Source organism: Lepisosteus oculatus, chromosome 26 (genome assembly GCF_040954835.1).
Source record: "Lepisosteus oculatus isolate fLepOcu1 chromosome 26, fLepOcu1.hap2, whole genome shotgun sequence".
In the NCBI taxonomy this organism is placed as follows: domain Eukaryota; kingdom Metazoa; phylum Chordata; class Actinopteri; order Semionotiformes; family Lepisosteidae; genus Lepisosteus; species Lepisosteus oculatus.
Genome location: NC_090721.1, coordinates 1522483 through 1538142, shown reverse-complemented (window position 1 = coordinate 1538142; position 15660 = coordinate 1522483). Strand labels below are relative to the sequence as shown.

General features: G+C 39.9%; 1 protein-coding gene across 3 annotated transcripts in view; it reads left to right on the top strand.

The window, feature by feature from the left end:
* doc2b (double C2-like domains, beta) overlaps positions 1-15660 on the top strand; it is a 218429-nt gene that overhangs the window by 140335 nt on the left and 62434 nt on the right. For all 3 annotated transcript variants that reach the window (XM_015367828.2, XM_069184231.1, XM_006640820.3), the window contains exon 10: positions 87-275. In XM_015367828.2, the coding sequence (XP_015223314.2) occupies positions 87-275 (189 nt within the window). The remainder of the gene's footprint in view (positions 1-86; positions 276-15660) is intronic.

Genomic DNA, 15660 nt, shown 5'->3' with positions numbered 1-15660 from the left:
CATCGACGTCTGTCCCGGCCCCATCCAGCCCATCAAACAGATCTCTGACTATTTTCCCCGCTTTCCGCGGGGTCTGCCGCCCACAGCGCCCCCCGCCCTGAGCCGCAGCGGCTCCCTGCGCTCCTCCGCAAGCCCGCCCGCCGGGGGCCTGCCCTCGGACCCGTCCCGGGACGACGACGACTTGGACCGGGCGTTCGGGGCCGCCGCGGCGCCGCCGCCTGCCCCCAGGAAGGACGAGGAGCCGGACGTGGAAGGCTATGACTCGGACGACTCCAGTAAGTAGCCCCCTCCCCGTCCTGTGGTGTCGGTGCTCCGGTCTGTGTCAGAGGGGCAGCTCTGTCGCGTCGCGCTTTCTGTGTGTGCAGCAGCCCGTCTCCCCACTGGTGCTGGCTCTCTGAAGTGGAGGGGTCATGCGCCCGCTCTCTGGGAGGGGGGCGAGGTCACCTCGTCCCTCACCTGCCCGTCGCTGCTCATTAGAAGGGTTTGAAACGTGGAATCGGAAGCACTCAGGCTGCGTTCTATCATCCCCGCCAGCATCTGCTCGAAATCTCACAGGTGCTACTGCTGCTGAAAAGAGCTTGGCTCTGTTTGACTCCTCGCAGGGAATTTTCTTCCTGTCTGCTGTTAACGGTGGGTAATCGCAAACAGCAAAGTCTAACTGGATGATCTAAATCCAGTCCCAAATATTTTATAACGAGAGGGGTTATGAAAGCTTTAAGACAAGGTGATTGATAAAGAAAGCTACTGAACAAATAGATGACTGCTGTCCTTTTTAAATCAACTTAATTTCTTCAGGCATTTCCATGGATTCCAGGACTGATGCTAAAGACAGCAGTGTCTTAGACGCACCTGCAAGAAGCAACAGTTCTTTTTCTCAGAGAAAAAGGAATCCACCTAAGTTTCTTCATTTTGAACATAAGAAACAGGCTGCAGGCAGTCAAGCTGTAGCCATTTCAATGATATACTGTATGTTTTCCAGCCTCTGGCTTGACTCATGCACAACAATGTGCATATCCTCATCAGCTCAGTTCATGTGCCTCCTTTCAGATCTCACTGCAAAAAATCAACTCGTGTCCAAACTATCTCAAGGTATTTTCGAGAATGTCCGTGATTAAAACTCCCTTGTTTTTCTCTGGAGAGGCGAACACAGACCGGTGATAAATGCGCTTGGAATACAGCCCATTTGTTTGGAGGCTCCCTGATTGTTAATTACAAAAGCCAGCAATCATTTTTGCCAGCCCAAGATCAGGGTTTGAGTTACGATGTGCATTAGTAGTCTGAGCAGGGCCCGTATTTCTAGGAGTCTGTGTTAATTCTTACCCCTATCCGCCTTAGGAATATAGAGCAAATTAAGTTTTAAATTTCAACAAGAACAAATCATATTCATGCTCAATATTTAGAGCCTTTATTAGGCAGAAACAGATAGGCAAGAGCCCATTACCTTTCCTGGTAACAGAATCAGCAATGTTCAGCCATCAATACTCAGGCCTTCTGCTTACAATTGAGCTCCACTGTCTCTATTTATACAAGGACTCCACATTATGCCATCTAATAAGGAGATAATCTGTTTTGTCAATCTGTGCTCCTGCAGAATGTTTTCTCACAATGTTGTGCCATTGCAGTGTAACAGCTCTGTAAAGCGACTGATGACACCTCAGATTGTAGCCATTTGTCCGCTATCCTTATGCTGAGTGTAAAAACTCAACAGAATAAGGTGTCAGAGGTTTCTACTGAAAACCACCAGGGAGACACCCTGCATTTTCTGCTCCCGAGAAAAGCATCAGCCCATGTCACTGTGTAGAATCAACTCTGACATTGGTATTTCTGATAGCCAGACCATTGATGAGGAAGAGCTCTCTTCCAGTTTTGCAAGCACCAGTGATTAGCACCTCTATTCACTATTTACATAATAAACAGGCAGGTTTGTGTCTGTATGTGTTATTATATGTCTTCTTTATTTTGTATGAACTTGTCAAGTGCCCAGTGTAACCATGCTGGTTATTCCTCTTGTCAGGGAGGGTACTGGGTGTTGGTGTTGTTCTGTGCTCTGATGCACTGTTCACAGGCACACATCCTATAGGACTTAGCCATCTCCCTGCTATTTCTCTTCCATCAGCACTGGGGGGTGTCTGCATGGGCAGATACTTCTTTAATACTGTAGCCAATAATTATGACACTTGTCATCACAAACCGGCAGTGGAGAACCACTAAAATCCATCATTAACAGTTGTAATAGTCGCTGTGTATCAGCTGAGAAATGAAGCAGTCAGACCAATTCTTAAAGATGTAAAGTACAGAGCTACAACCACAACAATGCAGCTAGGAAAAAAATGGAAGCAGGGAGGAATGTAAGGAAGCAGATTTTTGCAGATTAATATCGACCATTTAAACCCCTGACTAAACACTCATTAGTGTTGAATAAACAGATTCCACAGTTCTGTATGATAACCATGATACTGTATGATAGAATGTGGCTTGTGGGCTCTGGAGAAGACTTGACTCTGGAGAAGCTCTGGAGAAGACTTTCGGTGTACAGGTTTACTATGATGAACCATATCATTTTTCTCAAAGAGTAGTTGCTAAACTGAAGTGGTCTGCATTTTCTATTTCAGTCAATAGCAGCTTGAGGATTCCTAGATTCCTATTTACTGGTATAAGTTTGTAGGCAGTGGAGCCTCAGGTTGAAAGGTGTCTGGTGTTGAAAGTAGGTGTGAATGGTATTGGATAGAGTTAGTTTCATTATTATCTTATTTACAGTGCCTTGTGAAAGTATTCGGCCCCCTTGAACTTTTCAACCTTTTGCCACATTTCAGGCTTCAAACATAAAGATATAAATTTTTTATTTTATGTGAAGAATCACCAACAAGTGGGACACAATTGTGAAGTGGAACGAAATCTATTGGATTTTTGAAACTTTTTTAACTAATAAAAAAATGAAAAGTGGGGCGTGCAAAATTATTCGGCCCCTTTCGCAAGGCACTGTAAGTGAGTATTCTCCTTTTAACCCATGTTAAAACAATTGACAATCCCTGTTTCTCAACACATCATATACTGCTACATTTATGGGTCACCAAAGCAGGAACAAAACAATTGATGTTGATTGTAAAGCTTGCGTGTGGCTGTTGTGACATAATATCTCCAATTGCAGGAATCAAACATTAAAGACTGAGGTTCACTTGGTGTATCTCCTGCCTCTTCCTTCAATAGTTGATGACAATATATAAAATCGCATTTCTGGAGCACAAGGATCACAGCCAAGAAACTACTGTACTGTAACTCTCAGTGCTCAGCTTCTACGTATGGGTGGGATTGTCCACTGTCAGTGTCTTATAATATTTAAAATCCCTTGTCAGTATGTCCGGATATCGTCATCTGGGACCTTTTTCCAGTATAATTAAGCTCTTGATTATACTTGATTTGTTGAGCCTTCTGATCAGCACTACATAAATCCATTTGTGTTGAGAGATATGCATGTGTGCATATACACTGTATAGAGAGACAGACATACACTTCCAGCAAAACTTTAGTTGCCAGAATGGAAAGATCACTTCTATCTTTGCCTACAACTCCGATTGGAACGGTCACTGAGAGCGACACACTGTTTAATATTACCAACTGAAGCATGCCAAATGCAACATAATGGATGAGATTGTTTTTGGAAATGGTGCAAAGAGGGATTGTTCTACTGGGAACAGAACAAAACTACATACAGTAAGTCCAGGGCAATTACAAACGAGATTAGGTCAGTTAGCTGGTCAAAACACCACAATTTTAAGCAAATGTGATATAAGAGTAAGTTATGGACTACTTGGTAAGCAAGGGTCATAGAGGTCAAGGCTGAAAAGATTACAGTAGTCGGCTTGAAGGTGAATTATGAGCACTAATAAAAAAATGTTGTTACAAGCCAAAAAATAAATAATTGTGATATAAAAGAACAAATAATATAGACATTTCCTGCCAAAATGATTCTCATATCTGATTCTCACATGGTGGAACTTTCTTCTGGATTAATGGATTTTCTGAGACTGTTATACCTTTTTTTAAACCAAAATGACATTTCTTGATTGGAAAATAATCTTCTCCATTTGTAGGAATTCTCAAAGTACTTTTTTTTACTTCTAATCATTAAGGTCCTCTGCAATCCAGTTATGAGTTTGCAAAAAATGTTTTAATTGAAACAAATCAAGATGAAGCAGTAAGTATGATCAAATTCTTAGGAATGTGCAAAAGGCATACTAAAAGATGTATTTCTGACTTTTTTCTATCTTGTTACTAAAGTATAGATTTAGAAGCACCAATAACATTTAAAGGGTTAAACAATTACTCAGAAAGAGCAGAACGTGGTGTTTAATACTGATACATTAAAATGTTTTAAAATGTCAACCGTACTACTGGTACAACTATGAATATAATACACAATAAACACTAACACAGAGATTACCAAGATTATTTTAATAAGAGTGTGTGCTTAGATGTTTGAATTGTGGTGGCTTCTCGATGCTGTGCTGCTCAGTGGGTGAATGATTTCACTGGGTGACAGTTTGAAGGTTCTGTGAAGATGAGCTATAACTGGGCTGACTGCTCCTCAGGGACAGAAAGCTAATAGAAAATGTTGCCCAGTGAGCCTAGACCCTTCCCTGTGCTAGCCCATGTGAGTTTGTCATTAAAATGTTGCAAAATGTGCATCACAGCATAATTGGAACAACATTTTTCTGCTCTCTTTTTGCCAAGCCAATTTTTAATTGCAAAAGAAAATGGTATCACCTACTGAGCACCTCCACAGGGCTCACACAGCGCTTGGTGTTTGACAAAAGTGGACTAATGAACCACACGCACACACTTGTTTGTTTTCATCTCTGTGGAGACACCCATCCTGTGTTTTGTTTTGTCTGTAAACGAAATTAAATTTGACATGTGGCGAAAGGCAGCCCACACAAAAAGTTATGGGCATTTATACAGTACGTGTTCCCAAACTGTTTGTTTGTCAAGAACTACTCGTCTATCTTTGGATGGAAAATGTCTTCAATTTTGTCTTTGCATTGACACATAAACATCCCCTCACACAACTGCATTCCTGCACCCCTCCCTTTTGATAAGGTGATAATATGTATGTGACATAATACCAAACAGAAAATGGAGCATGCACAAACCCAGCAGGACCTGGCAGCACAGGCTCATCCCGCAGTCAGCACCTGGCACAGGCGCTCATACAGAAGTATGATATTGACACAGGTGAGAAAGTCAAGATGATTTCACCCTTTGGCATTTGGTCAGTTTAAAATTCCGGTTTTTATATATTATTTGCATATACAGTGTATATCTGTGTTAAGCCGTTGAGAGATATACTTTCATTCTATATGTGTAAAGAAGTACAATGAATAGCATAAGCAGTTCCTGTAGTTTATTTCACTCTTTAGAAATGTAGTAATAACACATGCATGTGAGGATGCATGTTATAATGCAGTGTAAGCCAGCAACCATTTTATTAAAATATACAATTTATTTACAGACTGCTTTTCATAAATGTAGTAAAAACCTTAGAAAAAAGTATCCTTTTTATCTGTTATACTGTATGTAACGTTTTCCATATTCCATTATACATAAGAAACAAAGGAAGCCTGTTCTTGGGGAGAAATGTTCATCTACATTCCTCTGTGGGATGGCATCATAATCATAGGAAAAAAGATAACATACTCTGCTTTCCCTTTCCTCCAGCTAGCAACAGCAGTCACATTCTGCTGTGGGACAGCTATACCGTATTTTTTTTCTAACACATGAAAGCATTTAATCTCTCATTTCAATTACCACCTTGGTACGGAAATTACAGAATACGGATGTTTGCTTACAACAGTTGCTTGCCTTAATGACCATTTGGTAGTGCTGATCAGCACTTAACACAATTTAAATGTGGGTTGTTTATTTTTAATTGGCAAAGAGTCACTAGCATGCTAAAAGCTGCAGTAAGAGCAGCATAGTTTTATTTTGTGTTGTTTCTGAAAGATCCTTTTCCAAAATGAAACCCTTTTTTCTAATTTAGTCTGCTTTGTAAGAATTAAACACCTACGGTAAAAATGTTAGTATTGCATTTCAAAAGAAAATACATTTTTTTAAAAACCTGCTGGAAAATCAGCAAACCACTTTTTTAAGTATGCGATGAAAGAATACTGTCTGCATTGATTTGTATTTATTCTTTTCTGCTTTTGCTTTTGAATATTCTGTGCAAAACTCTGCTCATTGTCTTTAAAATGACCAGCATGGTGTTTTCTTGTTCCATTCCTTTAACACGGCTGTCACCTGCTGAGTCTGTGGTAATAAACTTCATCTGCTGATGTTGTATGTACTAACATTATTTTGCACATCATGGTCATAGACTTGTTACTACAGCATTTTCTCTTTCATTTCCAAAGCTGGTGTTTATTGAAATATATCTATTTATTTAATAGATGTTAAATAAATTAGAGTGCTGTTATACGTTCAAAACAATGTAAAACTTTTACAGAGGCATGGTGCACTCTTCAAATGTCCAGGTTCTATTCTGACTCTTGCTGTCCTAATGTCCTTGTCCTTTTTTCACTTATTGGGGGTTTTATTGACCTGGTCATCCTTGATCCTATAGATCCACAATCTAGCAGGTTTTAAAGGACCTCTTATTAAAATCTCTGATTTAGATTAGATGGGCAACAATTTATTGCTTTAGCTAGTCATTTGGATGCTCATTGAATATGAAGATGCTTTGAAAAACACCTTCAAGCCTTCAAAAACTGACTAAGTTAGGTGCCAAGTTCATGAACAAAAACATATTTCAGGTCGATCATTATTGTTTATCTAGTATAGGTCCTCCCTTTTGATTTTAAACTCTAGAATATTTATTAATTCATTCACTGTACAGTATAGTGCAACTGTTATGGTAATCCAGGAATACAATCCATGATATTAGTTGTCTTGATCACCTTAAAATACAGTTTATTCAGTTTGTATTCAGAATAATGAAGGCCTGCTAGATGGAAAATGATTCCAGACTGCTGTTTTATTTGTAGGCTTTGCTTGGACAACTTTAGTTGCCTTCTGAGTTTAATTTCTTCCTCTGTGTTCTGATGCATGTCCAGACAGAGTGGTGCTCAGCATGTTGAGTCATTACCACTCTTGTATTGCTCTGTCACTCTTCTGCGGCCCTCTTCCTTGTCATCAGGTCACATGATCACTGACGCTCAAACACAAGAAAACATTTTCACTAACATCAAAGTTTTAGAGAAGGCGACTTTCATTTTACCTGTCTCCTGCATTGTAATTCTGCCCAAAGGATTCAGCAGTAAACAGTTCTGTCACTTTGTCTCCAAAGATGTCTTCATATTAGACTTTTGGAGCCTTGGATATCAGTTTTCATAAAGCCGTCTGAATAAAAAATCTCATCAAAGGCAAAAAAAGTGAGTTCAGCTTTGGGTACCCACATCTTCAGTGCTGAAAAGGTGAACATACAGAATTCTAAAGGATAGACAGCTTGATTCAGCTTTACAGATTAATGCAGTCTGTATAAGCTGAAGTCACGAGTGTTGCTTTTCAGAACCTTGGACAGCTCTAACACTATGTGTTTCATTAATAGTTCCTTATGGAGCAACTACCTAACTTTTTCATTTTTTTACCACTAAACTTGCTAAGTGAAGTTTGAAGCAGAATAAGGCCTTTTAATAAAAGAAATTTTATTGTGTTAAGATGTGACATTTTGATACGAAAGCTCATTTACTGTTACCTAATAGTCCCAAAGAACTGAAGCCCTTGGTAAGTTTTAAATTAGATCTGAAAAAAGTGCCATTTATTTTACAGCAGTGAATGCCTATAAAAAATCTACAGATCTGCAACTCAAAAAGAGGTAAAATAAATGTTCCTTTCAACAGATAAATTAATTAGATGCAAATAATAATATTTTGTTCCTGATTTCTCAGAAATGTGTTTTGCATCCAAGCAGCTATATTTTACATGCAGAGAGCTGTACAAAAACATGCAAACAGTACATGTGAACATTACATTAAGAGTTAACATAACATTACATAAAAGACCTAAAACCCATCCGTAGTCATTAAACCCGACTCCTGCAGGAATCGGCATACTGTAAATGATCAGAACCTGTACGTTTCCTTCCTCACAATCACCATGAGCCCCTATAATTGCACACAATACCCCTTCATTTTTGTACATGCCCATGTTTCATTGAATGAAAATATGAATATAGAAACCAAGATTGAAACAATACACAACCAAATTCTGATCTGAGATCATTTCAGATCAAATCTACTGCTATACAAGATCTTGTCATTTCGGGCACGCTTTTGATATGCAGCACTGTCTTGTTTCTTACATTGTCAGTCGATAAGTGACCCCTATGCACTGTACACTGCACAAAATAATTCATCCACTGTTTTGTTTTTTTTTTCCTTACGACACCAATTGTTTCAAAACAAATCACAACAACAAAGATGAAAGGACTGCTTGCGATTCTCTGAAGCTATTCAATTTATTGTCCCCCAGCTCTGGCTGCACAAGCATTAGGCATGATAGCATTTTCTTTGTTTGAATAAATGCTTAACTGCAACTCTAAATTGCTTTGCATGTGCTTATAAACCCTTACTGTGTGTTGTGGCCCCCAAAATAAAGTAGAACAATGTCTTCACTTAGTGGAAGTTTATTTCCTGATGTTAGCTAATGAATTCAGCCACAGAGACTGTTGTGGGTCCTTGCAGAGATTTATGCAACTGGGCAGTCTGGGCCCTTCACACACATTATCACATCATAAGACAGTAGGGAAAATGAGATTTGTTATAACAAGAATGTCTGGCGAATCTACACCGGTTCTCTCTCACTCACCCTGTCATATCAGTCTGCAATGACTATTTTCTCTCTGCTAGCCTGTGTTTTCTTTTTTCCTCTATTTTCAAATGTACAGTTCCTAGTTGTTTCCCCTCTTGTACTACAATTGCCAGTTGCCAGTCATCCCAGATCATTGTTGCAGTCTCACTAGGCCCTGGGAGAACAGTTGTCAGGCTGATTCTTCTCTCCACAGTGTCATTCTGAATGTAGTTAGGCACCAGGTGTCACACAGAGCATGTGTTCAGCTCCAGGTGATGTCTCCTAGGTGTGTGACCTGTGTGAACAAGCACACCACTACTCCGCTGCTTGCAGATCACACTCCACAATGCCTAGCTAGAGCTGCACTTCATTTGCAAATACTTGGTCTATTGAAGGACTGAAGGCTCCAGCCTAAAGTCTACAAGCAGCACAGAGGATTCAAATCCTAACCTTCAGGTAGTGGATTTTACCAAATAGACCACTTGATTCTTTCAGGGCCCTGATCTCACCCAGGCCCTGAAAGGGCTTTCTAGTGTTTCCACATTTCGTCTTTTTCATCTTCATGCTCAGGGCTTGATTTGAAAGAAGAGAATATACATACACATATTTTTCAAAGCAATTGGAATTACACCACACCTGTCAAATGAAGTCATGGGGTTGTGATTCAATTTTTCAGCACCAATCCATTAGAAAACGTGCTTCAGGCATGTTGACTTAATAATTGTATGCCATTTTAGTGAGAAAGACAAAGTGAAAAAATACTCATTTGTTTTTGGTTATTTTCCTTTAGAATTAGTACCGTTCCAAGTGTATTGAAAAAAGAAGCTGAAACAAGTTTTTCACAGAGCGATAACCTTGATGCAAAACAGCAATGCAAACCCCTGTGCAGCCGTGCCTCCCCTCCTCTGACATGTCTGTGAAAATATGAATGTTTTTGTTACTTTCGATCAATAAATTTAATTTTAAAATCAAACATACAATCAATAGAGATAAATATTATAACTCTAAGGCTATCGAAAAGACAGATACAAGATGAGAATACACAAAACAAGATGTGAAAAGCACAATAAAAGGTTTTTTAATATGGTTACATCTGCCATGAGGAGATAAGTGCTGAAATACTAATTTCCTTCCTAATAACTCAGTTTCTACACCTGGACAGAAGGAATTCAGACTCAAGAGGGCTGTGGATTACATGAAGTGGTACATTACATTGGCCAACTGCAGTGCATACAAACTCATTTTAAATGTGGCAATCTTTTAAATTACTGGCACCCAACCCGAGCTTTTTGAAGTGTACTGAAAAGCAGCTATTTTGAGAATCAAGTTATTCCACCTCCCCTCCCCAAAACTGGTGAGAACATTTCTTACCATTAAGATTTGTGTGGGCCATCTCTGCTCAGCTATTTCCATAGCTGGTGCGGTATTGCTGGGATCGCTGTGAATGTGAGGGAGGCAGTAGGATGTGCACGTTCCGTTGAAGAGCGACAAAGATAACACATGTTCAGTGTTGTGTAAAGGTGGGTTTGCCAATCAAAATATTATTACACATTTATGCTGCCAGTTTCATGCTTGTTTTTCTTCTTGAAATTCTTTTCTAACTGCTTGCACAGGAACTCGCCAAAATATTAGGAATTCCAACTTAGTCGATGCTGAATAACAAGCAGCAAGAATGGTTTGAACATTTTGAAACACTTACAGACTGATTTCATCACATTCTTCCAGCATAATCTCTTTCAGTTCTGCTAGTAATATGATATTTTGGTACTGAACTGAACATTTACAGTAACTGACTACCAGATTTTGGAAGGATTAAGAGCTTGGAACTTGATTTGGTTAAAGAATTGCTTTGGTCAGGGAAGATGATGGAAGTCTGGCTTAAACTTCTCATGTTACTCCCATTATTGTCTGCCTCTGAGAATAAACTGTTCACTGTCCACAGGGTGTCTATTATTTTGGACACAGACTGTAGCAAAAGCTGATGTTCTGTGTTTTCACATCTAATCAGATGCAATGTGTCCCCTGCTTTACCCTGCTCTTCTACCAGTGAGTCTCCACAGACCAACTACGCAAAGACAACCTGCTTAAAGAAGAGTAAAATTATGGGATTATTATATTAGGAACAAACTACTCAGCTATGCTTCTGAAGCTGGCATTCTGGGATCCTTCATGAACTGACTAGAACAGAATCCTATCAATTTGCCACTCACTGTCAAATCGCCAGGATGGGTCAAATTCCTTTCTCTTTTTTGCAACAGTTTTTATCAAAGAATAGTTAAGATGTTAGTCTTTTACCTCTTGTTTCCAAAGTGACATTACCTCCAGGGGTGTCCAGTTAGTTGCTGTCCAGCGTTGCTTGATTATTTCTAGGATTCAGTCCTGGATGCTCACAGGCTCAGAACACGCCACAAAACCAGGCTTCTCCATCAAAACCACTCCCCCACACCACTAACACTGATCCTCTGTCAAAACACAATTGTCATTTTGTAACACCTGAAGTGCACTGAGCCTGTTACAATCTAATCAATAGAGCTCTAAAGGTTTGAACACTGTGGTTGAAGTTAGTATGACTTTCTTGTTTGCAAGTATTTGATTTTTTTCTTAGAAGAACCTGCTATCTAGGCTACTGGGTTCTCAAACCAAATCCTCAGTGAACACAACGACAAAGATCATGAAGATCGACCCCACGCTCAGTCCTCTCATGATGTGGGCTCTACAGTGTTTAGAGTAAGGGCCAGCTGTGTCTCTGAGACCAGTATATCAGAGCACATGCTAGAGGTTTTTTTTTTATTCCGAGCTACTTTGGGTAGTCTTCAACAGTGAGTTACTGTTGAAATATTTTAAAATGTACTGTTCAAGTTACTTGCAAGTTAAAGCCACCTTTGGTGTAGTACTTCTTCTGCTATACAACCCTTAGGACTGAGTTCATTCACACAGTTCTATAATTGGAGTTGCACGGGAGGACTGTATATATATACTGAACATGTTTTCTGCAGCAGGAGCAACTACTGTACTGAGGAAATACCTGCATAGAAAACAGGTGGTGCCCTATTAAGAAATCAAGCATGGTGAAGGTCCTTACACCTGAGATATGTTCTTGTTAATCATCCATATTACTGGAGCTTTTGTTATCATGCTTGGTGTTGCCAGTCCTGTCCCATGATGTGAATGACAGGGTTGTCAAGCTTTCTCGTGAAAGAGCTGTAGACTCCTTGTGCTCCTGCTGGCTTTCAACAGGGGGAAATGAACAAGGATCCTTTCTTTTCAATCTGACAAAAGCTGCCTAAATAACGCTGTGGCAAATTTGCCAAGTAAAAGTGTCAATTTTTCCACAGAAACATTGTAGCAATGCAAATCTCTCATCTCCAAATGTTAGTGTTAAAGCTCTCTTTGCAGTGTTTGTTGTCGCTGTGTTCAGCTGTCAGCTTTAAATTTTGTAACATTGTGATGGGCTGATAATCTGTCTCAAAAGTCCTCAGGTAGTGTCTTCTATGAACACATTGAGCAGACGACATAAATATCTAGTCTACTGTCAAAAATCTTAAGTGTTTGTATTGTTTGTATAGTGTGACATAAACAAAGTCCAGCTTTTACATTCTGTTTAGTATCATACTCCATTGTTCCAGCAAGCCTTTGGAAGTGTTCTTTCCTGACTCTGTTTGTATTCGCTGAGAGACAGGTTGGTGTAATTAGGATTTTATTACGGAATTTTTTTTCTTCGCATCAGAATATCTTGAATATCTTGACAAAACGAATAGAAATATAATCTGTGGCTCATTTAAAGTCACTGAAACTTATAAATTAATACTGAGAATTAGCCCCAAAGAACATGAGTTGAATAAAATAGGTCCAAAACCAAATTATTCAAGATGTCAAATTTGGTCAATATACTGACAGAAACAGAAAACATATTGGTTCTGTTTGCATTTTTGCATCTCATTTGTGCAACTTGTGTTAGTGTGTGTTGGCATAAGAGACATTCAGAGCTCTCTCTGACAGCAGAACCCACATTTCCCTGCTGGCTTAGCGGCTGATTAAGGCTAATACTATTATGAGGAAGCTAGGATTTGGACCAGATGTGTAAATTAAACACGGGGAACGAAAAGTTCTGCCTCCCGTAAGAGCACTGTACTGGGCAGAGTGAGGGGACTCCCAGCCACTGACACAGGGGAGAGCTAATGAAAAATATATTTTTTTTTACGTAGATGCTTGTAAACAGACCTGTTAGTTCACTCAGACACAAACAGTTGAAGTCAGCAATTCTTAACAAGGTACCTGCGCCTCTGTGGCTGTCAATCTACTCGCAGTTACAGTCATCTTGGGAAAATGGTACCCTCATCCCTGCTCATATTAATCACTGTCGATTCCTGCATGCTGCTTATTCGTCAGGGCTTCAGCTGTCTCCTTTCCACAGATCCACTGCCTTACCTCAATATTAGGGGACATTATGTTTCCTTTAGAGTGACTCACACTGTGTAAACTGTGGGAATGGCCATGTAAATGGTTATTGGCCCTATGATTCCTGAGGGCTGGAAAGAAGTAATAATAATTCCTGGCTTTTCTAAAAGACTTTTCATGCCAAACGATCATTAAACACTTAACAGAGAGGAGGGGAAGAAATCTGCTGCTGACATTTCTCCACCCCACTGCATAGGACATCAGGTGGAGACGTGAGAAATTGCTTCACCACCTGAATTGAGAGGGAACTTTAGGAATCCAGACTGTACAAGTCCAGCATCTTAGTTAGCCATTAACAACCCTACTTTTTCATAGTGTCAGGGGATCCTCAATGAGCAAACAGTCATGACCTCAGTTTAACGTCTCTTCCTGCAGGCCAGGTCTTCCTGTCAGTGGACCGTGCCATTGAAAAGAAAGATAATCTCATGCCAAGGGACGTGACTCTGGTGCATCACTAAAGCCAAAAGCAGACCTGGCTAATTTGCTATTTCAGCCTGTCTCAAGAGCTGCAGCACTGAGCATGTTTGTGATGTTCTACAATACTGCCTCACATGCAGTTCACTGCTAACCCACATCTCGTGCAGTGCTCTGCCAGCTGCTCTCGTCTGACTTGTCCCATATCCCCACTGACATCTAGTGTAATTGGTGCTGCAAAGTGCCGCAAGTGCAGTTGCTACTGGAAGTGGACTAATTTGCTGTTAGAAGCGTTCTTCAATAATTTGTATGGAAGTTCATATTGCTGCATATTCCAGTAATGTATGCAAACGTAACTGGTCAGTTCTGGGACTGCAGAGTGCTTAGGACTGCACATCCTTGCAAACATTTGTCCAAATGCTTGATCCTTATTAGAAAACTGAATAATCGTGTAATGGAACCTATAAGGCTGAGCCTGTTAAATATTCATAAGCTTTTCTGATGCTATTGCTGTGGATGGTGAACTGTTTTATTTACTTTCAATCAGTATTTTCACAGTGGTTTCTGTGCTGTTCGCAAGCCTTGGTCTTTGAGTAGATTTGATAGGATCTTGGACAGTTAATAAGAACAGCTTTCTTCTTTCGTTCTGAAGTACCAGGTTTGTGTGCAAGGGAGGAAGTGAACTATTTGTGTTATTAAGAGCAGCTAAGCTTTGGGAAGAGGCAGTTACATTGTTTAGCGCCGTATTACTGTGACAGGGTTATGCTGTTTTTCCTTTCAAAGGCTTTTCCCTTGTAATAATTGCTTAAATTTACTCATACAACTCAGAGTGTTTTATATCTGAGATTTATTTTGTGTAAAAAGTTACGTTAAGTGTGTCCTGAACCATGTTCTAAAATTGCTGTAAAGCAATGGTAATTATTTACAGTAGGTGTTACAGTCTGGAGGATTTTTCAAACACTTTTTCAAACAGATATCAGTGAATTCTGATATGAACACACTCTGCCAAATCTCTAATAATGTGGAAAACATGAAGGTTTCTCTGTAATTGGAACTAGGCAGAAAAGTTCCAATTCCTTTGCAATTTGATGAAAAGAATGTACAGTAACACCAGACTTTTCTTCAGGTCATTAATGAGAGGGTGTCTTTCATCTGTGGGCTTAAGCAGACCTTGGACTGTCTTCTGGTCTAAAGCTCTAGGCTTATGCAGAGGCACGATTGAGTTTAGGAAAGAGTACAGAAATGTTGTGGACAATATTGATTTATATGATAATAAGAAACTACCAGTTTGTGACTAAATCACAGTGTGTGGGGGCGTAAGGTGAGGGGCAAATGTTTTCATGACAGCATGTTTCCAGTTGTTTTTACGATAATTAAGAATCATAACTCCAAAGGTAAAAACATTCTACTTTATGTCCCACAAGCACATAAGTATTATTTGCCCGCATAATTCACAGCATGGTTGTGCTGAGCTGTGAGCATTTTTTCTTGGCACTGTATTACAGTAAAAAGAATGAGTTTCAGATTCCATTACCAGATCAAATGAGAAAAAGCGAGTACATGGGAAAGGACAGGGGAGGCCCGGGGTACAGATTTCTTTCCCAGTCCTGGTATTGTCCTTCTAAATGAATCAAATAGTAAGACTCCCCTTCAAATCAGTTCCCTTATCTTCCCCTTCTGTTGCCTGTCTGTTGATCAAGAGCCTGTTCCTTCAGTGGTGTATCTTGGTCAGAAGCTGTCAGCTTAACCTCCCTGCCTGACAGCTCGTGCCGAAACCTTTCTCCCTGCAGAAGCCAGATAAACTGCGACTGTCAGGCTCTTAGAGGACAAGGCTTTACCGGATTCCCCAGACAGACACGTCCAGCTTTGCACTTATGTTATTAGGTCTGCTTTTCTTGGCCTGGCAGACTTCCTCGAGAGTGAGCGAGTGTCTGTTGATTGATTTTT